Genomic DNA, 27,765 nt, shown 5'->3' with positions numbered 1-27,765 from the left:
TCTAAGAAAACTCAAATAGGAAGACAAAAGGAAGGAGGGAGAGAAGGGACAAGGGAAGGAAGGAAGGAAAGAGGAAAGAATGAGGGAAGGGAAAGAGGGGAAGAAAAGAAAAAAAGAAAATGCTTGAGAGCTACAGAAATATGACATAACACACAACTTATAGAAAACCTGAAATAATAGCCTGGAAGTTGGGCAATCTGTGAAGGACTTTTTTTTTTTTACTTGATATGGAGAGCACAGAACTCTCTGATATAAAAGTTATCATAAAGGTCTTACATGAAGCAATAAGCATCTTATCTGCTGTCTGTCTCTGGAGTTAAAGAAGTTTGGAATCCAGAGCCATGGATGAAGATGTGAGATGGAAGCACAGCCCTGGGTCCTTGCTACACAACTTTAGCAATGTACCTCTTTTCAAGGAAAGAAACACAATAACACAGCCCCTGAAGGGAGAAGAAAAAGGTGAGGCTATTTTTGGAAAATGGCAGGAAAGTGAAGAACCGATTTCTCCATTCCACTAAAAAGGAGAGAATACCATTTATTTAACCTCGTCCCATCCGTATTCTGAATAAAGAGTGAATACTTTAGTAAACAGAGTAGTATGAATTCTGACTTCCTGGCACAGTGGTCCTCATTAATGGCTGTGAATTGCCATTAATGATTCAATAGGGGTTATTAAAAGTTCATATACTCTTTGAACAAACATGGCTTTTACTCCCTTCCTTAAGCCTAACTTTCCCAAACCAATCTTAACCAAACAATTTATGTTACATTAGGACATGAGTAGTCCCTGGTCTGGAATTGCCCATGTCTGTTTAGAATAGCAAAATATTCACTTCAACCTTCTCTATCAGCACACAACATTAAAAACAAAACCTTTAAAACCAAAGCTAGGAAAAAAAAAAAAAAAGCTCCATCTTTCAACCGAGGCTGTTCAAATGCAGCCTTAAATATTAGTCTTAAATTTATAGTTTTGTGTAAAGCATCCCTTACAAGTGTATTTCCTAAGGAATTAAGAGTCAGTATTAGAATGGCATGAGTTGAGCATATGAATGACAGGTAGACTCCAGAGTAAAGCATCAAAATGATCAAGATCTGAAGACTGAAGGGTTAAAGAAAGAGTAAGAACAGCTAACGTTGCTCAGTGTTCTGAATGGCACCTCCAGGGACACATGCTTGTCCATCATTAGAAGTGCATCATGACTTACAGTCATGACTTGAATATCAGTTCCTATTGTGACTATGATGCTTAGAAAAGCATTAAAAATTCAGCACTTTTATAAACAATTTTAGAAAAGTAGCTGATGATAAATTAGAAATTATTTACACATTTAAAGTGTTTATTTGCATTACAACGTTTACTATATTAGTTGTTGTAGGTGTGCATTTTGCCTTTTTCTTTTCAAACGTATTTTGTCTTGGTAGCTGGGGTGGTCATCTCTTTATCTTTCCCTTATCATCACCACCAGGATGAGCTCTCTCTCCAGCACTGCCTCAGCTGGTTCACCCAATGCAGCCTACAATAGGGATGAGGCCAGTTCTCCTGCTCTTGGGCCCTCAGATTCAGGTCCCCCTCACTCACATCGCCAGGGCCAGCTCTATGTCTTTGCTTAGGCAAGGTGCGGGGTCCTCCTCTCTCAAATCAGTTATTTGGGAAGCCACTGCAGTTATTTGGGAGGGAGGGTCAGGAAAACTCCACCTACAGTGAGGGGTAGGGCCATCTTTCCCAAGTGTGTGCCTGGGGGTTGGGGGCAAGCTCTTCCCTGAGGGGCAGGGCCTGTGGCAATATTCAACGAGGGGCAGGATCAGCCATCCTAGGGCGAGTGAAGGGTGGAGCAAGAATTACAGTTACAATATTAAAGAAGATGTCCTATCTATCTTATATTTGTGAGTTTAAGGTTTTATATCTAACTTATCTTTTATCATAACTGAGGAAATTACAACTATCTAGTCTTTAACCACATCAAAGACCTGAGAAGGAACATAATGGTTAAGACTTATAGATTTATAGTCACCTATGCCTGTCATCTCTATAGTTACATTAGTTAGGTTATCCAGATTTACAGATACATAGGTCAGATGGACAGGTAATCTTTGAACACTTCATAGACCTAGAGAATATGGCATTTAAATAACTTAGAATTCTGTTGACATGAGACACAATTGCTCCTGGCTGCGCCAATTTGATCCTGAGAGAATGTTGGGCTTCTAAGACGTTTCCATTTGCAAGTTTGTCTTCTTGGCACAAAATGGCCTACTGGGCAAAGAACTGCCCTTACCTTGACATTTGACAGTACGAATGCAATGCTGTCCTTCCTGGACAAGCGGGACACAAGAAAAGCGACCACTGTACTCTGCCAAGACAGGGTAAGATGGTCTTTCAGAATTCCTGCTTCTGAAGATGGTCTGTCAGATACTCTAGGCCTGTAGCCAATTTGAATGCACCAACAATGCTGAGAAACATTAGGTGACTGTTCAGGCTGCCAGCTGTCTCTGTCTACTCTTGCAAGACTCCCGAAAGTTGCTTGAATCCATCTTCCATTTCTCAGGTACCATTATGTTCCTTCTCAGGTCTTTGATGGGATTGAAGAGTAGCAGTTATAGTTACAACTTAGTATATATAATATCTTAGATAGAACATATTAAGTATTAGATTCAGGTTCTTTAGGATAGGACACCTTTTGGAATGATTTTTATAACATGCCATTTACCTATGTTCTATACTTCTCTGGATTTTAGTATGTGTTTCTTGCTTGATATTGTTTGCATTGGTTGTAGTCCCATCTTATCTAGGTCATTATCCCTCACTATTCCTGGACAATATTTGATAACCATTCCTTTGTATATAGTCTTGTACTAGTTTAGAACCTTCTTATTTAGACAAAAAGGGGGAGATGTAGTGGGTAGCTATTCCAGCTTGGTTCTGGAAGTTCCAACCCCCATTGAGACTCTGGCAACTGTCACGCCTACGAGGCGGGGCCAAGGGAGGCATCTGGAGACCCGAGACCTGGATGGGCAAGCACTCTCTCTCTTCCGGGACCCTGGACGGTGGAGGTTGACCGAGCAGAGCTCCAGAGAACACCGCTGGACTGCGATACACCTTCCCCAGACCCCTGCAACCTATCTATTCCTTCATTTGTAAGTCACCTACTAAATAAATCTTCCTTTTAACTATGTGGAGTGGCCTTTATAATTTCCCCAATATACAGGGGCCTCCAGAGGCCAGAAGACAGTGTCAGAGCCCCTGGAGCTGGATTTACAAGCAGTTGTAAACAATCAGATGTGGGTGGTAGGAACCTACTCGGGTCTTCTGCAAAGTCAGTACATGCTTTTAACCACTGACTCACCTCTCCACCCCTCAGGTTTTTTTTTTTTTTTTTTTTTTTTTTTTTTTTTTTTTTTTTTTTTTTTTTTTTTTTTGCAAAACATATAGATATATTAAAATCAAGTGTAAAATATTTTTAGCAATCTACTTCCATAATCTGCAATATCCATGACACTGTTTACTAGCAGATCTTAAGTAATGAAGAATATGTATGATATTGAAAATCACTGACCCCTCAGGAGACAGGTGTCTGGAATCCAACAAACTATTAAATTATATAACTTTAAAGGTTTAATGATCACTAAGTTCCTTATAATATTTGAAACCCATGAATTTCAGACATATCAGTAAAATATTAATGCTCTGCCCTCTCAGCCATTTCAATATTAAATATATGGTATTAAATCTTGGCAATCTAAAAAACATACCTTAAAATATTTCAAACCAAAGCTCACTTTGTATATTCTCTAGAAGCTTTGCACTTTCTAAGTAGTTGTAAGAAATAAATAGTTACGATTTTAAGAAATAGTTCAGAATATTTCAACTAACATACCTAATCAAATAGACTTTGAAAAAAAAATTAAAGCCTAAGAAGTCAAAGAGATCTATTCTCTTGGTGGGAAAAAAGACAAATTATATCATCTATAATATTATACATTGGACTAATAAAATTAGTCTATACTGTACAGAAATTTCTGAACCAACCAGGGAAATGTACCAGGTGACCTAGTATTTTTACCACCCTAATTACTAGGTTCCTTTGAATTTCACTCTTTCAGAAACCTGCTTTTATCTTTGCAGTAATGATCCAAGACATTAAAATCAGGCTTTTGAGTGACTCAATTTGCCTTCTCGGGTTCAGGCAGGATCTATTGATGTTCCATGCTGTCCTGTCAGAGAGCACTTACAGCATTAGTAAGTTTAGGGCATAATTAGGGAAAGATGTGACAGGTGAAGAAAGAACATGCAGTTTTAGTGGTTTCAGGATTTGATTTCTTATTTGGGGGGTTGGGGGCTGGCAGTGTGTTTCAATTCTACTAGAATCCATGCAAGAGTTTAGACTTCTAAACGAGGTTCAAAATATCCCATCTAACACAAAGATGCTAGCTAAAGACTGATGAATGCAACTCAGGAGAAACTAGACAGTAAATAATGAAGAAATATGATCCTATCTATACTTTGACTCCTGTGCCGATCAGAAACTGCTGAAGCACTCCAAAAAGATTGGAGAGGAAGGTGTGCTTGGAGGAAATGATTAGAATGGCTTGTATTCAGTTGCTGAGGATGGAAGTGAGTCCAGAGTTTCCTTGGAAGGTTTGAGATCAGGGTTGGCCAGGACTCATGGTAAATGTGTTGCCAAAGCACTTTGCTCGGTTCAGTTGACTTATTTCAAGAACAACTCTATTAAGTGCATTTCAACATTCCCTTTATGGACCTGCTGGAGCTCAGAATTCTCAGAGGTCAGAGAGAGAAGTCACAAAATGAAGCAAATCTGTTGGATTCTGTTGTTCTGCCTCCTCTAGGGCAGTTCATGGCTCCTCAAGAACCATATATTCCTTCCTGTGAGTGCCTTTCTATTCATCTACAGCAGCAGTCCTGTGCTAGTCACCATAACCATCCAGAAAATTCAGTGGAAAAGTTGGCGATTCATCTTGAACATCTGAAGGTATCAAAGTTCTATTTCAGTTCAAGTATCACTTATAGAAACTGCCAACAATTATGTACAAGTTAAAAAAATTAAACAGATACTTCTAAACTTTGGCTATCTTAAGTTTTTAGATGTGCTTTTATTTTATATTCCCACTCATGATATATATATATATATATATATATATATATATATATATATAAATTTTAATCCTCCTAGATGCAGGATTCATCTTTTCCTCCATTTTCTCACTGGGTCTAGATGAACTGGGGGAAATCCATGCTAAAACCACCTAATGGTTGTAAAAATTATTTTAATGAAATAAATTTTTTAACAAAACCCCTTCCATAATATTTTTAAGAGATCGATAACAAAATATTTGCTATTTTCCTATTACTTTAAAATTCATTTACTTATTCAGGGCTTATAAAGGAAACTCTTTACCAGGATATATAACATTATTACTTATAGGTAGACAGAGAGTTCGAAAGTAATTTAACAATTATGTGGCTTTTACAATATTTGGTTAAGAAAACAGAACTTGAAAGGAAATTATGTTGTTTGAGTTACAGGAAGCAAACTCTATTGGTCTGCTTTCTATTTGGGGATTGGAAACTTTAATTTTTGATTGATGGTTTTATTGAAGTTAACACCAAGGTTCCTGAAACGAAAAGGAGTCTCCATTTTGTACATAAAATTCAGTGTATGTCTTGGTTTGAGTTTTTAGAGTTACAATCATTGTATGTGTTTAAGATGTCCAATGTGGTCTGATATCTTGATAAAGATGTAAATAATGGTGTAATTATACAGTCAATTGAAATGACACAGCCACTGTATTATATGATGATCTTTCCTTTTTATAAGATCACCTACCATTTTTGGTAAGTTGCAAATGTATACAATGTTAACATGATGGTCTTTCTGTTGTACCTTAAACCTCTATGCTTACTTATTGTTCATAACTACTTTGTTGTTTTGCAAGGAAAATACTGCTTGATCTCACTTACGTGCAGAATCTACAAAAAGAAAAGCCAATGGATAGAAACAAGGAATAGAATGATAGTTCTAATGTTGAGAGACAAGGGGAAACAGGAAGATATGGATCAAACTGAGTTTTTTAGTTTATTTTAAACACTTCAATAAAATTCATAGTCTGTTTGTTGTTGCATTGTTCCTTTGATAATAGTGAACTAGATTCTAAAGTCTCAGAGATTTCATGACAGGAAGTAGGCTGAACCTTACATAAAGAGAGTCAGCCCTCACAACTCCAACAAAAGACATCAGCATCAGGACAGACAACTGATGGCAATAAAATGAAGGCAATAATTTTAAGAATTCAAATACATAGAGAAGGAGTGGGTTGTAGAAAAGACAAATAAAATGTTAGGTGTGTCCGCCACACTCGAGGAGAGAGAATTGGAAAGCTGACAGGTCACTGAGTGAGAGCCAATGAATTCAATAAAGAGTTTGCAACTTCTCAAGGGAGAGGGAAGAAAGTCTATTGGGGTCACTATAGCTTGCAGTTACACAGTGACTCTAATAGAACTTGAGAAATCATGCTTCCCACTGTCTTCAGATCTCACTCTAAGCAAGGTATGGTATATATTAGTATTCTGACCTGCCCCTTGGAAACCCTCCCCTTAGAGACCCGCCCAGGGTTCTGACATAAAGTCCCCTTTAAAAAAGGGAACTGCCCCTCCCCCTCCATTCCTATGAGGTATGCACCCTCAACCCCTCTCTCCCCTACCTCTCTCTTTCTTTGTGTCTCCTCTTTCCCTAGCTTTCTCTTTATCTCTCTATTATAATCAACTTAACTCCACGTGGATGCAGTGCCTGGCTGTGACTGACTGTTCATGCACCATGCCCCCCCAACCCATGCTTTTGCTGGGCATGTTTCCCTGCACACATGGGATACCCTGGCCCAGACAGCCGGGGTTCCCAGGATGCAATATCATAACAGTATTAACAAACATAACACAAAATTGAATCTGTGTTTTTGGATGGTAAGGATAGGAAAGAATATTTGGGGTTTTTGTTGTTGTTTTTGTTTGTTTGTTTTTGTTAGTGGTGGTGGAGGTGTTATTTTTGTTTTTTCTTCTATTTATTGTATCTGATGTCTTCAAATACATGTAAGTGGATTCCCTTTCCAATTTTGGTGTCTCTCCAGCTCTTTATCCTAAATTACCCTCCCCCAGCACTTCTGTTTCTCTGTATAGCAGCACTATTGAACTATGTATAGTATATTGTATCTGAGGATTTAACTCATCCACTAGAGATTATCTTGGTCCCTCAATTTTAAATAAACAAAATCCAAAATCAGACTGCTGGGTCAATACAAGCATAAATGTAGCCTTCAAAACATAATCTCTTTCAGAGGTCCCTCAACTCAACATGGCCCATTACCGCTTGTTCATGTAAAATCATACTGCATGTTATTAGAAGTCTGCTATGCACATCCCTAAATATATTATCTGTTGCTGTTTTTGCAATACAAGTATGGGGTTGAATGATGGCAAGAAAGACCTTACTTGTGAAATAGATTTTGTAGTTGCACATATACAGTATTTATAAATGTGATGTATAAATAAAATATTTACAGTTAAGTGTAAGATTTCAAAGCCTATAAAATTACTATGTGGCCAGTTAGAGGAAAAGTTTTCAGATCATTGATCTAAATAAAACTGCCCAGGTGTCCCTGGGTCTATTCAAATCAAGGTTGCTTCCATCATCAACTAGCTGTGTGACACTAGTGTATACTATTCACGCTCCCTCAGGCTGGTTTTCTTTGTCTCTAAGATGCTAAAATCAAACCTTTTTCTAGATGCTAGAAGGATTATTTCAGGATCAACACAGGGTCAGTGTTGCCTTCTGTCAGTATGATTTCATTGAAGTCCTTTACTCAAGGACAGATTATAATAAACCCTTTACTCTTTCCAGAATATTCTGTTTTTGGACATGTAGAGGCATTTGCAAAGAAGATCTCACCTGAAATCTAAGACAACCACATTGCCACATTGTGATTAAAATGAATACAGATGTATTTTAATTAGATATGGAGGGTGGCAGTTGTACAATGAGGAGAGGCATTCTTCTAGCAAATCTTTAATAATGGGATTACTGAGTGTTCTGCAGACACTGGGATGTAAGACACTGTTGTACATTTGCGTGTGAATTTACATTTCTCAGGCAGGAATCTGAGCTCTGTACACAGTTCCAGCTGGAGCACTTCAGCAGTCACCTTTGGGTTTTTTGCTGTCTGCTGCTTTTGAGTATGAGTAAACACATTTGACTGTCCCACTAGCCCTGAGTTTGACCTCATTAATATTTCAATGTGACTGAGCATAAGAGAACTAGCCCAATTGTTTCCCATTGAAAGGTGAAGCAACAAAAAGAGTTGGGGTGTGGGGAGAAACAAGTCTATGGAACCCCCAAATTGGCATTTTGGGAAAAGTGTGTATAGCAAATGTGCACAACCTCTCCCAGTTATCATTTACTTCTCTGTAAAAGAAGATTAGTACTTCTCTGCTGGAAAGACTAGAAAAGTTTCATCCAGAGAAGCCATACATGTGGCTATGTTCATTTATCAAATATGGTGATATAATCAGGGATCCAAACTCATATATTTCATATGTACAGGGAATTTATTTCTATCTCAATAAAGCTGTAATAATAATATCCTATTAGTTCATCCAGTATGAAAGGTATGGATTTTCATACCACAGTTTACAGTGTGTGCATCCTGGTAGGGTAGCCAAAGCTTTTTGACATTGTTTTAGGGAATTCAAGGGCACAGCTTAAACTTCACATACGCTAAGTTCTATCTGACAATGAGGTATCATTTAGGCACATAAATGTAATTTTCATTGATCCTAGATCTCACTTAAATAATAAATACTACTTGCTTTCTCTATGTGGAATTCTGGGTACAATATAAGGTAGGGTGTTTCCTTTAAGATACATTGCTGTGGGATATATTTATGTATGCTTTGAATATGTGTTGCTATGATTGGTTAATTAATAAGTTGCTCTGGCCTATGGCCAGTCAGGTTATAGCCAGGCAGGAAATCCAGGAAAGAGACAGGAAGAAGAAAGGCAGAGGGGAGAGAGATACCATCACCACCAGGAGAAGCAAGATGTGAAAATGTGGCAATGCATAGGTTAATAGAAATGGGCTGAATTAAGTTGTAAGAGCTAGCTAGTGAGAAGCATTACCCATACAGTTTATAAATAATTTAAGCCTCTGTGTGTTTACTTGGGATCAAGCGGCTGTAGGACAAGGAAGAGAGAGATTCATCCAGACCGCAGGGCCAGGAAGGACTGGAGAAAACTTACAGCTTCAATACATGTTGTTGAGTTTTAGTCCTTTACAGATTAGTTTATGACTTGAAAGAGTAAGCTCATCCTAAAAAGACTCTATATGCCTATTTGTAAAATGATGATTAGAAAAAGTATCTACCCCTTTGGGTCTATAGTACAGACTTATTTAAAAACTCAGTGAAACATGTGACACTTAATTGCTCAGTAGAAGTATTATGACTGCCTGCTCATGTGTTCGTGTTCTGCTTCTATTTTCTAAAAGATATGGAGCTATATTTACTTGGTCATTGTATACCCCTTGCCTAGCACAGATTCACATGTTAGATGTAACACAAATACTTGTTAAATGGTGAGTAAATACATAACTAAAGAGATGCCTCTATACAGATCCATTTTAGTGATGAGGGTAGAGGAAGAGCAACATTCAGGTATAAAAGGTTTTTATATGGTTCTAATATCTAAAACAGTGGTTCATAATTTTATAAATCATTATTAACTAATTTATAGTATTTGATACAATGTTTTAGTGCTGGATTCCTGTTGTATTGCCATTGTCTTCTTGTGTATCTAACCCCAAAGTCTTCTTATGCAGCATTGGAATTTGACCAACCCCATTATCCAAGCTGACACAAACCAATACAGACTTATAGAAGGCTGTGTGAGAAAGAAATGCATCTCACACAGCACACTGTAAATATTTCTAGGAATCCAATCAAATCTAAATTAACTCCATGAATTGAAGATTATAGATGTCTCTTTGTCCTTGTCTTACTATTTTCTTCCCTACTGAACTCCTCCCCACACTTGTTAGCCTGCTGGAGTATTGACAAACATTTTAGAAAACTGGGAACTCTCTCTCTGCATGATGAGCTTCAGTTTGATTATAATCAATTGAGTGATTCACAGTATAGGACACCATTAATTAATCTCTCTACTTTATAAAATTATAAAGGATATAAACACACATAACTACACACGTGTGTATATATGTCTGTGTGTATTTGTACATCCTTTATAGAAGAATTCATTATTCTTTTTAGACTTTAAATAACTAGAGAGACCCTGAAGCCTTATACAAAATGTAAACAGAAGCGAATCAATTTGAATGCATCCTACAAGTAAAACTAAGCTTTTATGCTGGTGTTAGAAAACATGGAATCAGCCAACTCTCAGGTAAGTAACAAACAAGGACAAAGAACTCACATGAGAGAGTTGGGTTGGTAGTTCCAGATAATTATAATTAAAGATTAATTCTAAATCATACATCCTAGAATTTTTATTTACTATTGAACTGTAACTTCTGCAATAATAGGATCTCCAACCTATACCAATCAATAATCTTAGATTTAGAGCTACATAGTAGTTGATGATTGCTCTAATTGAGAATAGCATCATGGGAAATGTGGTGTTTGCATTAGTATGGGCACTTCACATGGAGCAAGATGTTATTAACATTTTTGTGTCACATGATTTCAAATAAGTACAACTGTAAAGTCCCATAAAATGTGATCCTCCTACATTTCCAATCTTTAAAGTATTATTCCCAAGATGTGACTTACTAAAATATATGCATAATAGATAGAAATGAAGAAATCTGGGAGCAAAGGTATTTTGCTGCCAAGCCTGGCAAATTAAGTTCAAACTCTGAGACCCCACAGAGCAGAAGGGAAAAACTGGCAATTGTAAGTTGTCCTATGACCTCCATATGTGCACCAGCATATGTACACATATAAACACCCCCACCCCCCACACTTATAATAAATTTTTTGAAAAAAAAAACAATTTCCCTTATATTTCTGATCAAGTAATATTCAAAGGTAATCCTCAAATTTGTGTTATTTACACCATCAAGCTAATAGACTACGGTATGTAGTTTTGAACTGAAAATGCCATATGCTTTTTTAATCTACGAAATCCTACCTTCTCCTCTAAATGCCATGGCAGTTCATTAGGAGTGAGGGATAACATAAGCAAAGCCCAGCCTGAGTTGTGTACCCTGTGACGTTCAATAGGGGTATGTAGCAAAATTACTCTCTTTTTCTGAACAGCCTATAGACTAAAAGCACACCCTGTTCACAAATGAATTGTGTATAAATAATGTCTATAGTTATTGTAATTGCTTACCATATTATCTACTATATAAATCTTCATTACTATTATAAGCTCTGTTGTGTGTGTTATTTAACTCCTGCATAAATAACCTTGAGTTATGTACTAGCTTAATGTCTTGGGGCAAATTCCCACATGTCAAATATTCATATATTCCTTCTCCCTTGATCTCAAATGTTTAGCATCCATATTACGTCCTTCTTTATATCTAAATTATATATATATATATATATATATGTATGTATGTATATGTGCATATATTCTTTCTGCTTTGTTCATGATTACACTTAAATTTAGCATTAGCAGACATCTGCAGTTTCCCTAAAGTGCTTATCATCTACTAAGGGACATTTACAGGGAGAAAAAGGCTCTAGGCATGATAGCAATAATTGCATTACTTGCAAGATGCATAGCTATTTATCTGGTGGCTGAGAATTCACCGAGGAGAAAGGTTTGTCTGATAAGACAAAAAAAAAAAATAAAGAAAAATTTATGAAGCATCCTTTCTTCACTTCCCATCCCTCAAGCAAGACATTAAGCAGTAAAAAGACATCCATTTAATAAAGCTCTTCTTCCTTGCTGGATATGGAAGTAGGATGTTTAATGGGATCATAAAAGGAAAGAGGCTTCCAAAGCCCCAAAAATGTCACTTGTGATACTGATAAAAGTAAATGTCCTGATATCCAGAGAAGTGCCGATTTCTAGACTAGGCGGTAATTGGAGATTTAGCTTCATAAAATAATTCCAGAGATTACTTTCACAGAAAAAAAATTACAATTTAAAGATTTGAGTTCAGGCCAGAATTTCTGATAATGCAATAAAATCTAGGGCATTCCAGCCACAAAGACCCAGGTTTTGTATCAGCATCTCCAAAGCCAAACCAAAGCTAAACTCTCTAGGGTTTTTCCTAATCCACAAAGCAGAGAGACACCCCACATCTACCTTTCAGGGTATTTCAAGGCTAAGTGGTTTGTTTTGTCTGTGAATGTGGAGTTAATGGCAGGAATTATCTTGTCTGCAATTGGGTGTGGGCATCATCTACCCCATTTTACTTCTTTGAAACAAAGCCCTCACTATGGGACTCTTTTTACAATTCTATATTTCTAAAGGGGGAACAAGCAAGATGGAAAGCTTGCTCTTTCCCAATTCTCTACCTCCCTGAGTAAACTGTAGTGCATAAGATTTTCTCAAACAAACAAGCAAAATTATCAAAACTCCCAGTGGAAGGATTGGGACACCCACCCAGCCACGTAACCTTCGACCTACAGCCTGTTCTGCCTATGGGATGTGCCAGGGGTAAGAGTGGCACAGAGATTGTGGGAGTGGCCAAGCAATAACTAGCCAGACTGACACCCATGCTACAAGACTGAGCCCACCCCTGACATTGACTTGAGAGCCAGAACCCAGAGCCTGGATGGCCCAGAGACCTGGGATAGAATATGACTGGAGAAAAAAAAAAATTGTCAATGTAATGATGCCTAATGGTATTCTGCTATGCTCATAAATTGGTGTCTAACCAAATTATCATCAGAGAGGCTTCATCCAGAAACTGATGGAAATGATGCAGAGACTCACAGCCAAATAACAAGCTGAGCTCAGAGAACCCTGATGAAGAGAGGGAGGAAGAGTGGTAGGATCCAGACAGGTCAAGGATATGACAAGAAAACCCAGAGAATCAACTAACCTGAGCCCATAGGGGTGCTCAGAGACTGAACCGCCATCCAGGGAGCCTGCATGGGACTGACCTAGGCCCTGTGTATTTGCGTGAGAGTTGCGTGCCCTTGTCTTCTTGTGGCACTCCTAACAGTGGGAGTAGCAGCTGCCTTTGAATCTTTCGCTGGCTTTTGGGACACTATTCCTCGTACTAGGTTGCCTTGCCCAGGAGAAGTGCTTAATCACACTGCAACTTGATATGCAGTGTTTTGTTGATATCCATGAGAAGCCAGCCTTATTCTGAAGAGAAATGGAGGAGGTGTGGATGTGGGTAGGGGCAGAACGGAGGTGGGTGGAAGGACTGGGAGGAGAGGTGAGAGGGGAAACTGTAGCCAGAGTATAAAATAAATAAATAAATATTTTAAAAAAAACCATTATACCAACTGTGTTCAACAAGTGAGAAATAATACTGATGTGACAGCTGCAAGTACAATTATCTTTCATGAGTGCTTAACTGGAGTTAAAGAACATTGGAGTAGACCAGTAATCTCAATCTACAATCTTGGTTTTACAAATAAAATAACATGGTTTTCTGTTTTTTGTTTTGTTTTGTTTTGGTCAAGGCTGCTGATGGATGTGCTCCATAATCATGTTGTCAGAGTATACAAATATAGCTTAATAAAGGGTATACTGCCACTTCTATTTAAGAAACACATCTCTAGCAGTACTCCGTCCGAAATTTCCCAAATTAAATGTCAATCTGGGCCATCATTTATTTTTCATGGGAGAAAATGAACAGCCACAGCCCCGAGACACAAAGAACCATCTCAACAGTGGAAACTGCACAAGGTAGTGAGAGGGGAGTGTGGTGGTGAGGGGCTCCTGGTTACAAGCATATGGTCAGATTCCAGAACTCTCACCTTGATCACCCCCACCCCCTGCCTTCCACAACACTCTGAGTCAGACTGAGTTATCGTCCCTGGGCTTATATACTCTTCCATATTCTCAAAGGTACATGGAGGCAAAGGCTTATTATTCCACTAGTTATACACTGGAGGCTTAGGCAGTAGAAAATAGGCAAGAGGAAATAATACATGTTATATTCTGGTTCTATATTGTTTGATAGGACCTAACCAAGTATGAAAATTAAATGAAAAAAATTATTCAAAGTTGTTAGTATATAGAGCATAATAATTTCACAACAAAATAAAAATCCCAGAACCTCAAGAATACTATGCCCATTGCATATACTGAGTGGTTACATGTGTTATTTGGCTGCCATATCAGACAATCCTAAGTCTGAAAGAAGAAAAATGTTTTTTAGCTGCTAATATCAGTGATTATCAAACATATCTGCATCTTAAATTCCAAGTGCCTAGCCCAATGTGTCACAATTTTTGCATGTGCATACAGCACCTGTGAGTCTCGTTAAAATGTAACTTTCAACTACTTAGGCATGGACCCTGAAAGTTGGCATTTTAATCAATCCAAAGATCATCAGCTACTGTTGCTGTTCTATGGCCCACATTTAGACATGAGACTGGTGCCTGAGCACTGACATGTCTCTTTAATTTGAAACTAAGTAGAGAGTAGTTTTACATTTAAATGTACACATAAGTGCGTGTGATCCGTTTTCCAGTAGGTAGCCAAGTAAAGCAGGTAGAAAGGTTTTTGACACAAGAAACACTAATCTCATGAATCTTAATTCAGTCTGCCAAACTTGGGAAGAATATTCTGCAGTGCAAATATTTAGAAAGTATTGGTTTGATTGATTCATTGATATGTTTTGCACCTGTCTGAGGAATTTACTTTTGAGAGCATTTTTAAACATAACAAAAAATATTCAAACACATTAATTAAATGAACTTTTCTCTAGCTGCTCTTTTCTCTCTGCTCTCTTGAATCCAAGTTCAAATACAGTTTTCCCTCTTGATTGTGTTTGGACTCTTTATTCCTTTTGTAGGACTTTTCTATCTGTGCTTGCCTCCTGTTGAACTGAAAGGAACACAAATGGTGAATGGATGAGTGAGCAGAGAGATGGGGCTTGCCTTAATGCATGCTTCCAATCTGCCAAGGCCTCACATATTTGCAAGAAAAGCAAAGGAATGAAAACCCCCTGGCTAGGAATTAATGAAAACCTAAGGCCTGAGAAATTTTAGTATCTTATCAAGAGTTTATTTATACTCTTTATTTTTAACTCTTCCAAGTCTCAGTGGCTTAGCATGAGGGACACATGTGCAAAACCTCTTATCTCTCAGCATATCATCTAAACTACAAGAGGATGACAAGTAATTTAAATACATTTTAAATGCACCATTATTGATTGAATGATTTTTAGGCATGGATGATTTTACTCTGAAGTGAAGACATTTGACACTGTGGAAACCTGCTTATGGCATACAGTAGGCTGAAATCACAGCTGCCATTCAACATCTTATGATGCTCCTGAGAGCATACCACTGCACCAACCATGATGCATGAGTCACTTAGCCCAAAATGTGAATAGTACCAGGTTTAGAAACGTTACTATTGAAACTGCTCCAGGCATGGTTTTCTGTTTCAGAAAATGTTTTATTTATATATCACCAAGACAGTGCAGTTATCAATAAAATAAGAACTCAGAAATAGTACAATGGGCAGGATGCTTAAGGTGGTGCTGTGTGAGGATCAGATAGGAATCTTGATTCTGTTCCTATGCTATTGAGGCACTGGACATATTGTTTAGCCTCTCGGAGTTTTCTATGGTTTGGAAGAATGCTTCCCCAAAGGCCTACATGCTAAAGACTTGTTTTCCTGGATGGTGTTATTAGAAGGTGCTGTGCACTTATTTATCAGAACTGTGTCCTTTTGGAAGGGCCTTAGACCAATGTATATCTTCTCTGTTTTCTGGATAATGATGTGAAATTTCATCCACTATATATACTTTCACCAGAGACTCAGAAACAAATTAGTCTACTCAACTCTGGACTGACAATCCCAGAATTGTGAACCAAAGCCAACTTCACTTATAAATTATTCATTTTAGATAATGTTAATTGCTTCAGATATTGAATACAACCTCAAGCCCCATGAACCTAACATACTTTTTTCTCCTGTGTTAGTTAATTACCACAGGTATTTCAGGATAGTAAAAGAAAACTGACTAGTGGAATGATGATAAGAATTTCAGTCAAGAGTACCTCAATTGAGTTGATATGATATAGCAAAGGAAAAATCTATGAAGCCTAGCTCTCCTTAACCAACTCTTGGATGGCAAGATGGGGATCCTATGCATTTGGAACTGCTCATCATTCATCATTTCTCAAAGGGCTGGCTTTTACCTGAAAAGCTTTTAGGGTACCATGACCAGGAATCCTGACAGTTCTGGTGGCATAATGGCCACCCACTTATAGTTAAGAGTGAATCTTGAACAATCCTATTCAGTTCAGCCTCACAGAGGACCCAGAGCAATGGTTAAAATTAATTCCTCATGTTCAACTCACCTTTCACCTTCCCTCCCTTGTCCTTACCATTGCATTGTGTAGAGAGAGCAATCAGAGGTTTTATTAGGGCATATTTGTCAGTGTCTGGATGATAGCTCTGAGCTGATTCTCTTTTTATTTCCCTCTCCTCTTCCTTAGCCTTTCTATTTTCAGGTTCAAAGAGAGAAGTCACTTTTGAGCTCTATCTCCCAGAATCAAGTGATAGAAGAACCCAATTGCTGTATAACTATTTCCATTTTGGATACTCACTGATTCACAAAGAACCAGGGCTGCATGCTCCATGCCCAGCTGGGCTCTCAATATTCCACAGTAGGACATTTTAGAAAGCCAAGCAAACTCCTATAAATGGCTATGAAAAGATTCAAGAGATGACCCATTCACCCTCTTGTGTCATTGATCCCTTTGAATGTGGTGGGCAGGAGTGACTCCCAAGAGTATGCCCTCAGAATGAGACAGCTAAAGTGACTATTTGGTAGAAGTTACTCTATATTAAAGCAATGCCTTCTTAAAAATACACATTATTTTCAGTTTTCCCATGAGAGTCCATTGCTGTCATGAGGAGAAAAACTTGGACTCATTTGTGTTAATATTTGTTTTGTTCCTCAAATGTAAATTTTCTACCCCACATCTCATGACAACTACCTTTGTGTGGCTACTAAAATTGACCTTTATGGTAAGATACTCCTGAACTCTTTTTGATGGCTGCTAATCATTTGCTGTTGTCAAATACAACAGAATGATTGGGGGGGGGGAGAACATATCATTTTTTTTTAATGTAGAAATTGTGTCAAGAATATCTAGTTTGGTGGCTTTGCTGTTTGGTGATCAGACAAACAGATCATTGTGGTACCAAGCTTAAAAAAAACACTAATTAAACTTTTTAATATTGTAGTAATGATTCCTTAAGTTAGTTAAATGGATTCTTCTAATCTCATAAGAGAGAAACTAAGATATTCGAGGTCCACGGGACTCTTAGGAAGTCTTTTGAAATATAATACACCTATAAATGTACACACACACACACACACATATCCCTATAAAGCTAGGGAGATGCATGTTTGTGGTTATGCATTTTTAAAAATATCTCCCATTATTGTGGGGCCAAGAGTAGAAACTGGATCTAACTGGGATGAGGATAACCTTGTCTTAATTTTTGACCTTAAGTTATTATGTAATCTTAGGCTAGCAATAGAACCTGCCTGAGTGTCAGTTTTGATTTGAACTGGAGAATAGAAATATCTAGTTTATCTAACTCGTGGGCTAGTACATAGTCAAAATGGACCATGTGTAAAGTGAGCATCTCTGATAATGCAGCTACCATTTATTGTGTGCTTACATGATTATCTAGCTTTTGGCTGTTCCTCTCACTGAACCTGCACATATCTCTAAAAGTATCATTACATCTGTATCATCAGGACTAGAAACCAGAGGGGTGATGAGCTTCAGTGCTTTATGGAAAGGCTGTAACTAGATTACCAGCTATGGAAAATGCACACTTACCTAGAGAACTAGCAAATTAAATACAAGAGAAAATAGATGAGAAGTTCTGAAGAAGAAATCTGATGCACTCCCAATGTTAAAGCAATCATCAGAGGAGAAAAATCGGAACTGGAAGAAATTCTTATCCTTATTTCATGGTTCAGTGTTATTGTACCTTGAATTGTATGTGGGGAAAGGCACCAAATATTTCAATACTTCGGGCATTTCAAGGTCTTAAGCCAGCTGCTTGAGACATACAACTGATAGAAAAACAGGTTCTCAACTCATCAGGTGGCTCTGAGGTACATATTTCTAACTGCAAGGCTCTACCCTGCCCAACAATAATAACATTTATTACAGCTAAATGAGAGTTACCAGTGATGATAATAGTCGATAGGAACAGCACTACCATTAACGAAAGGTTTATTCTGCTCTGAAAGACTGAAGGAGGCAACCCATAATTTAGAACTAACGGCACAAAGGGAGAGGTGCACAGCAAGGGTGACCCGTGTGCTAAGGTATCTATGCCTTTAAAATGACCACCCCAAAGCTTTCTCATTGCTGGCAACTAATTTGCTGGTTCTCCACTGGCTTTGAGCAAGTGGTGAACATTAATCAAGAAATCTTTGAGGTTCTTAGCAGAAATACAACAAACCTCACGGCAGCAATTTTAGTGCCAATGATGTTATGTATGGAAAAAGGGAGATGGATTTTTTTTCCTATGAGCAAATAAATAAATAGCTTTTAAGGTCTTTTGTATTACACTTTCTCTTCCTTCGTCCACTTACCATCACATCCCCCAGGGTTAAGCAAGAAATGAAAATCAAGTCAATTAATACCCAGGGAATGTAGATGTTGATAAAAATTGGCAGTAATTATAACACCTCTGGCTTCCTTCAGATGCTCAAAGATAACCTTATGAGGTAATTTTTTTTTTTATTTTTTGGTGACAATCTGTGAAATCTTAACAGAACTCCATCACTGGCTGAGCTGAATGTTGGAGGAAGTCTAGAATGATAGATATATGACTAGATGGTGTAATTAATTAATTACTATATTTATTGCTTCAGTGCCTTGGGACACTTGCTTCCACAATTCTTAAACCAGGGACAGGGAGAATCTGGATATTAAGGAAGAACCAAGCTGCACACACCATTGATTGGCTTTTAAAATGTAATATTGATTTGAAGCATGAAAACACAATTGTTGCCTTGAAGCTATTGAGAAAAGTATCTTGGACCCAAAGTACACAAGTTTACTGTAAATATTTCTTTCCGGCATGATAATTATTAACTAAAATGCCCAGAATCCTGAAAATGTAATTTAGGCTTTATTATCAGCGCACTCATTTCACTGTTGAAGAAGTGAGAGAAACAGACAAAAATGGGGGATTTAGAGCATCAGACAGTGAGTTAGACATGCATCTTGTTCACATTAGTGAAAAGCGCAATCTCCTAAGCTATTTTCTGTCATCTGTCCATTAGGTTGCAATGCAATTATGGAGTAAAAGCCCCTTGCTTGGTATTTTCCCTTCTCTTTTTGGTGCTTTTATGGCCAGGGCTCAGGACTCTTGGTAGGAGACTTGAGAGATGAGAGAGGAAGCTGAGGGACTATTTGAATGAATTCCTTTAAAGAAGCTAACCTTCTCTCTCCCTGCCCTTGATTCACCATCTGGCTCTGGGAGTTTGCTGCTGCACACTCCAGGACTGTGAAATTCAAATGCATGATTAGACCCTCTGTCTCCCGTGCCAGCTTGCTTCCTAGGAAAATCACTACTAGGACCAGACTCCAAAGAGCAACACAGGATTAGTGTGAGTGAGAGAAAATCACTTGGCAAATTCAAATAAAAAACAAAAAAAAAAAAAAAAAAAAAAAAACTCTACCCTTGGTTTTTCTCATTGCTCCCCTGAGTTAATGCTCATGAATTCAAGTTTAATAAACTTGCTGGTATATTCTCTCTGCTACTTCTTGCCATCTGTCCCTGCAATCACACCTAACAACATAGTACCGCATAGACCAGATATCACATCCATTATCTCCTGATCATCAACAATCCCCCAGAACAAGGGCAATGCCCCTTTCTTGCACTAGAAACCTTATAATATTTATCTTCAGTATGAACCAGTTAGGCAGCATTGGTCTAAGGATTGCAAAATAAAACGTTCAGTGCATAGTCAGTAAGTCTCCAGAAGCTGCCTACACTGCTCTAATCCTAAAGAAATAACTTTCTCAGACAAAAGGTATAGATGTATTCTTTACCTATAAACTGGTAAGAGTCATGAGAAAAGATGTCATGGGTGTCGTAGGTGATTTTGGGAGGCCAAAAGAGAAGATGTTACCTGTAGGATAGTGTTCATTCACTGGCCAGTTGTCCACCTGAAGTGTGGCATTGCCCCCATTCCTGGTAAAGCGCACCACGTGGTATTTGCCATCATTGACGGGGGTTCTCTCTTCTTTGATGGAGATGTCAACTGTGCCAATATTGAAGACAACTCCAATTTTCCCTTGTTCCTGTAATAAAGAAACACAAAGGGCATGATTTCCACTGACTACAGGGTTTATTCCCTTTAAAGTTGATTCTCCAACTAGCAATAAACTTGTAGGTGCCCAGAGGGAGCTGTCAGTATGAAGCTAATAATAGTATCCTCTATTTCTTCATGGACTTTCATCCTGAACATAAAAAAAAAATAGTATCAAGTCACCCTAATTGTTCTCACTGGCTGAACAGCACAAGTTACACCAGTTAGTGGTCTTTGGTGAACATTGGTACTAGTTTGGCAGAACGTCTCAACAGTGAAGCATGGTACTGAAAACTTCCTTTCTGTGAAATGGATCAGGCCTGTCTCTTGAGAGGAGCTAGTCAGACACTGGATCCTGTATTATTTCACAATTCCAATTCAAGATGAAAGAGAAAATATGAGCCCGCCTGCACATTTTGGGATATTCAAGGCCAAAGCAGAGGGGTACCCGAAAGGTTAGGAGACAATGGCTGAGAAACTGATATTGTAGACCAAATCTTTTATGATTTCTGTGGTTCCAAGCCACAAGAAAAGGTACTTTGCACAAAGGGCAAGGAACTTGAGCAGGAGTTTTCAGAACTGGTGACTACCAATCTTCCCAGATTTGTAGCCTTATTGTTCAGTTAATCTAGAGATAAAATATTCATGCTGTAGCTTTTGCTATATAGCAGAAGTCAACATCAATAGCTCAAAATGACTTTGGGGGCAGCTAAGTTGCAATGGATTTTAGCAGACAGATGTCATGGCGATGAATATGAAGATGGTAGATATGATGGGGTGGAGATGAGATCATCCACCTCCAGGAAAATGCCTGGAAATGCTGAACTATACATCACAATGCTATTAAAACTCTTACCATTTAATAATTGGTTATGACTAAGAGTTGGCATTGGTAGTCAAAATGAAACAGAATGGAAGTGGCCTTCCTGGTCAGATACAATCAGCTTCTTCAACCTCCTGGAACAATATAACAGCTTGGCAGAGTATCAGGAGGGATGGAGCAAGAGAGAAAGGAGGATATTTTCTCCATCTCTGAAGTTGTCTGTCTTATTGGCAATAGGCTGGGCACTTGGTGGTCATAACATTTAGCTGTCATTCTGACATTTACAAGGTTGAGTCACAGTATTTTTTTCATCACCCTTTCTTATCCACTATTCAGTTGTTTGAGGAGTAGAAGGGGGGATAAACAAGGAAAGAAAAAGGCAGAAAGGAAGAATGATATAGTTAAAGACTAGAATCCATATCACTTATGTCCTAGGAACTATTTTATAGGTGCTCAGATTTACTATCCATTCATTCATTCACTCACTCACTCAATACTTAAATATATTATTAAGTATCTAGTCTACTTATAAATTAAGATTTCTTGTGGGATGGATACTGGTTTCCATATATTTTGGTACAATTTATTTCCTTTCCAAAGAGGTATGCTTTCTTCAACTTGCCATTTATCTTTTTTGTCCTTTCCTATGTAAATATATCTCATACCTGAGTAAGAAAAAGACCAGTACCCAAGAGTCTTAATTTTAGAAGGAGATAATATAGATGGACTGATGAATCATGTTGTCATCACTCAGAAAAGCAGACTCAGGGTGGGCAATATTGCTTCTTTTGTGCCCAGAGAGTTTAGTGTGGGATACAAACTATTGCCTGCATTTCTAATTTTCTAAACCCTGTAAAAAGTATCCCAGTGCCTTCCCACATGATGACTAAGTAGGCTCATTTTTGTTTATTGGTATCAATGTGATCTTGAATTTGGTTTGTTTCACCTCTCTATATTAAACAATTTACCTAGCCCTGGGAATTATGTAAGGAACGGTCAATATGATGATAGGGTCTTTAATACAGTGTTCATGCCCATAATGAATAATATTTCAATGCATTTCAACCTTTTTCTTTGATCCTCAGGGAGTTTGGAAATGACATAACATATTTGCTCTGTCTTAAAGAGGTGCCATTCATTATTCATTTCTTTAAGGATGTGGGAATGAATGGGTAGGTGGGTGTTCATGCCCTCATAGGGATAAGCAAGCCTGAATCACCATGTACTTACAGAATGACAGAACTGGAGGAGTTAAAAACCACAACTTCAGATGCCATTACTTTTCTGCCCACCCTATATATGTGGGCTGTTTATTGCATTGTGGTTCTTCCTTGAGAAACTACTCCATAAATCCTAGATGCGTGGAAAAGCCTGCTGGTGATTCAGTTCACCTCTGAGTCACTAATTAATCATGGATAGAGAACAGTGTTAGTGTTCTAAAGGGAACAGAGACCTCAGTGCTCTGTAGCTTTCAATGACAGTGGGGGCAAAGGACAGTTCTGGCTTAGTGAGTTAGTTGATCAGCAAGATATATTCCTGGGCAGATTTTCTGCAAGATCCATAATAGATTCAGGACAAGAAAAGATTTAATCTCTGCCAGAATAAATATTTGGTCCTTATCTTAGGTGCCACACATTTACCACTAGAATTGGGATTTCCAAAGGATGTTAATCCTGTCAGCACATTGCCAAATCCAATGTGGACCCTATCCCAGATGTTTCTCTTTACTTCCCACAGTGGTAAATGTGGCTGAGCTAGACATCAGATGTGGTCTCTTTATTTGCCGTAATAAGATTGCATTATCATCATTTCCTTGTCATTTGTCATGGGACCAGAGTGGCATTATAATCCATGACTAACTGCTTTGTTTCAGTTCATTAGAAGTCACAGAAGCCTTGTGGCAAATACCCATATAGTTGCCCAGGCTTGACTAGATCATATGCAGCTTTCATGAAAATAAACTGCTGTGGTTCCTGTGTCTACCAAAAGAAAGAGGTGAAGGATAAACACATTAGCTTCACATCATCCCTCCCTGTCCTTGTGGCAACTTAACTATTCTGAATTCATTTTTAAAAAACAATATGCTGTGGGGCAAGATGCCACTTTTACATTCTTCAAAGGATTATTATAATGACATAATATGGCTTGTGTGATGAATGCTGTAGTACTTTGCTCTCTCTTTTACTAATGTGTATATGTGCATATGTGTGCATATGTGTATACACAGTGTAGGACCTAGAAGACAGCCTCAGCCATTTTTTTTATTTTTTTTTTTTTTGGACACAGAGCCTTTCATTGGCCTGAAGTTTATCAATTAGGAAGAATGGCTGGCCAGTGTGCCCTAGAAATATTACTCCCTTTGCCTCCTAAACACTGGGGTTACAGATACATGCCATTATGCCTGTTTTTTGTTTGTTTGTTTGTTTTTTGATTTTTACATGGCTGTTAGGGGTTAAATTTGGGTTCTTTAACTTGCAAAGCATCCTAACAACTGAATCATCCTATCAGTCCCATCTATTAGTACCTTCTAAGTTAAAAAAAATACACAAAAATATGAGATAGATGAAATTGGGGACAGGGGCTGTGTAGTAATTTTCCCATAAAAAAGTGACCTGTCATTATTAGAGAATTTAATAACATTCAGTAGGATGGTCATGCATTTGATTTAAGCACAACACAGCCAAGTAACACCTCTTGTTTTTAAAACTGCATGACCTTTGCAGTTTATTTATAAAAGGGTATGTAATGAGAGGAAGGAGAAAATTGCTACCTCTGAAGCCTGTTGTGTGGATTATGTGTGAAGCATCTGCCACATGGCTATGCATACTTCCAGGTGGAAATTCATCACTCCTTTCTCTCCTCCTTAGTATAATTGAAAGTAGTAGTGTGTGCTAAGGACTGGTTGGTTTGGCAGGCACTGCCATCAAGATCTATTGTGAAAATAAATGTAAATTTTTGCAAACAGAAATTTTTTTCAGGGATGATTTCCTGTCACAGTTTGGTAGTTGCTTTCTTGCCACATTCCTTGGTGCCTTTTATAAGCCTCTCAAATACAAGCAAAATGTAGTTGCAGAAATAACATGGCTATAAATTTTAATAACTCCACACCCATCACCACTGAAGTTGGTACCAAGGCAATCGCTTCAATCTATGTTCTTCCATGATATTAAAAACAAAGACAAGTGGTAAATCAGAAGATATTACCAATCATCTTCAAGTGCATTCAGGAGAAAACCTGAATGGTACAGGAACATCTGCTTTCCACAGTCAGTAAGTCATTCCTTATCAATAATGTCTATTTATGAGCCCACCTGGTTCTTCAAATGAGCCCAGATTCAGCTACTTGATCCTCAATCAGCCACATTATGATTAATATGGCCGACATAACCCCAGGGATGCTGCAAGCTCTAGAGTGAGGATTTAGAAGCAGAAATATACAGAGGCAAGAGAAAATTTTCAGGAATAAAGGAAAAGCTCCCCAATGGCCATCTCTTCATTTGTTCCTCAGTGCCTTTGGGAAGGTAAAATGCACTATCCTTACTTCAGAAAATTGCAGCTGACAGAAACAAAACAGAGATTCTCAAGTGTATGCCCAGGAGATGTTCACTGGAAACATTTCTCCATGGTGCCACTGTTAGGTGTCTCACAGAATTGTTTGTTCAGTACTAGACAATAACACAGTGAAAGCAATGAGTCAATGATGCTTCTGTGCCTATGCGCAGCAAGACCTTGGCAATATTCCAGTCCACTTTCTACTACAGAAGGAGTTAATGGTTCTGTTCACCACATTTTTCTAGTTCTCCCAATTAAAGACTCACAGTAAGAGCAACCTTTTGCATCCCTTTGTGATGGATAGGCCCAGGAGCTCAGGGGTAAGTAATTGCCATTGTTGAATCACACATATAATTTCTGGTATGAGAGTCGCCAGTGTCCTCCCAGTGCTGTGAATCACCGTCCCCAGAAAATTCTTGGTAGTGGTTGCTTTGTCATTTTGGGTCACTGAGTGAGGGCGGTAGCAAATTAATTTGCAATGGACATGGCTGAGGGAGAATTCCTCTGTGCTTTGAGTTCAGAGTGTTCTGGGCGCTCACAGATGCATGACTGTCACAACTTGAATACTCAGTATATATTTTTGAATAGGATTATCTTTCAATTTCTCATAATTACCCACTATTGAGTATATGTGACAAAACAGTGTCTAAGGTCAGAATTTAAGTTGGTCTGACTTGAACTCATGGATTTTCCACTGAGGCACATTTCTGTCCCATGTATTATGTGTTGCAACTGAATTTTAGTCATGTCCTGAGGGGAATATATCTGGGCGATATAGTCAATTGCACAAACATCACACAGTCTGATACAGGAATGATGTCACTAAGTGACACAATGTCACAGGGCTACATATCTACACATTGTATCTGTAGACTAAAATGCTACTCTATGTGACCATATTTATATCAAAAGCATAATGTACACTTCATGTCCACTTCAGTGTCAGTCATACTATCTAATTTTTGTGTTCAAGAAACCTAGTAATTAAGGTTCTTTGAATATAAAAAATTTATCAGAGCTCAGTAAATGATTACAAAATGAATGATGAATGGAACTGTGTGGTTGTGAACTTTAAAAATGAATGCCTTTGCCACTAGAGTCTAAACAGAATTGGTATAGTATCAGCAAAAACAGACCATAATAAGTATGTTCAGATTTTGTATCATAAAAGCAAAACATATATTTTCATTTTGCTCTTTAAATACAATGTGCAAACACACAAGATGACGGGGATTAACTTGCCTGGTTCACTAGATAATTTCAGTTAAGGGAGGGAATCTATTAACTTTCTTTGGAATAAAATATTCTGCAGTCATTAGAACAGCGTTTGAGCATTTTTGTGCCTATCAGCTGCCTTTCCAGGAGAGATCATGACCTTACTGTTTCAATAAGATGATCACCTTTTTCTAAAACCCAAGACAACTAATAGTTAATCAGGGCAGAAGATGCACGTTCTATGTGTAGAGTTACACACTATTAAAGGACTGACAGAAGGAAAAAGCAAGACACCTTCTTCAAGAAATCTCACAGAGAGAAGCAGCTCTCCCGGAGCCACTCAACTCAAAAGAGCCCAGCCACGTTTGTGTGGCCTTTCCTTCCCATCTGCTGACAAGGTCCTCTACCCATCCTGCTGAGAAGCTTGAACGTGGCCATAACAGAAGGTCGGGGAAGAAGAAAGTATCTGGTTCTAAAACAAGTTGTGAGTTAGATTCATTAAAAAATGGAGACCAGTTAATGCTCCACATTATTTCAACCATGTACTGTTGAGCAGATCTCCTAACTCTGATTCTCAGGCTATCATCATTAAAGTGAGGAGCATATTACCATAGACACAGTAATATCTGCAGTAAATGATGTATACTGATCGAAATGAATAAAACGTTGAGAAATCCAAAATGGGTAGGCTCTACAAAGAGTGATATAATGATGATGTTAATTTGTGGCATAGGGGGCGATGAATGATGATGTATTTGAGGATAACTGGGTAAGAAATGGTCTTACAGGTATCATGCAAACCATAGGCATTCATTGTGGATGTTGCTCTATTTGGAATGACTACATTTCATTCAGAATTGACTCCAGAATCTTTATCAACTGTCCTCAGAAAATTCATGTTAAATTGTACAGAAACTAATTCTGTTGTCCTAGATCTGTGTAAGTTGCAGTGACCTCTGTACCCACCCCACAAAGTTACAATGACCTCTCCTCCTGACTAGAGATGTACTTTCCCTAGTGTTCTGCTGATGTCTGCTTACAGGAGGTCAATCAATTAAAGCGGATTAGATGTACAATCTGAAATGCTAACAGAGGGCCAAGAGAGATAAGACTGATAAATAGCTCAAGACAGCTCCATCTTCAACGTTAAACAAATTTTAAAGAGGATGACAGCTTAGGACAGCAGGAACTCTGACCTGAAGAGAAAAGAATCAAGATAGGACACAACAACTGGTCCAAATAAGTAAGATACAAGCCACAACCATGGCTCTAATCGCTACCAGCAACAAATAGCATCCTGAATCATTGGGTCCTTCAAATCACCCTGAGCGTCTGCTTCTCAGCCACTTACTCATTCAGGAAAGTGTAAACATAAGATAAAAAAGATCATTTCTGTAGGAGATCCAGTATTTTACCGAGACCTCTGGCTGTCTCCTGGAAGTAATTAGATGGCAGTTGAGAAGGCAGTGCTTAAAAAAAAAAAACAACACAGATTAACATCTCCTAGAAATGCTTTACCCCATGCCCACCCCAAATCTCTGACAGATCATTAAAGATCAGAAATGACCTCAATAGAAACCTCAAACTCTATGCTCATATTAACAGAATTATAGACGTCAAAATTAGGAACATGTTTCAAATCACCT

General features: G+C 38.1%; 1 protein-coding gene across 1 annotated transcript in view; it reads right to left on the bottom strand.

Annotated features, from left to right (window-relative positions):
- The window catches only part of Nrxn3 (neurexin 3), a 1,620,870-nt gene that overhangs the window by 164,306 nt on the left and 1,428,799 nt on the right, over positions 1–27,765 (bottom strand). The window contains 1 exon segment of the mRNA XM_037210977.1: positions 20,350–20,521. Coding sequence (XP_037066872.1) covers positions 20,350–20,521 — 172 coding nt within the window.

This window comes from Peromyscus leucopus, chromosome 14 (genome assembly GCF_004664715.2).
Source record: "Peromyscus leucopus breed LL Stock chromosome 14, UCI_PerLeu_2.1, whole genome shotgun sequence".
NCBI lineage: Eukaryota > Metazoa > Chordata > Mammalia > Rodentia > Cricetidae > Peromyscus > Peromyscus leucopus.
This window is presented reverse-complemented; position numbering and strand designations above follow the sequence as displayed.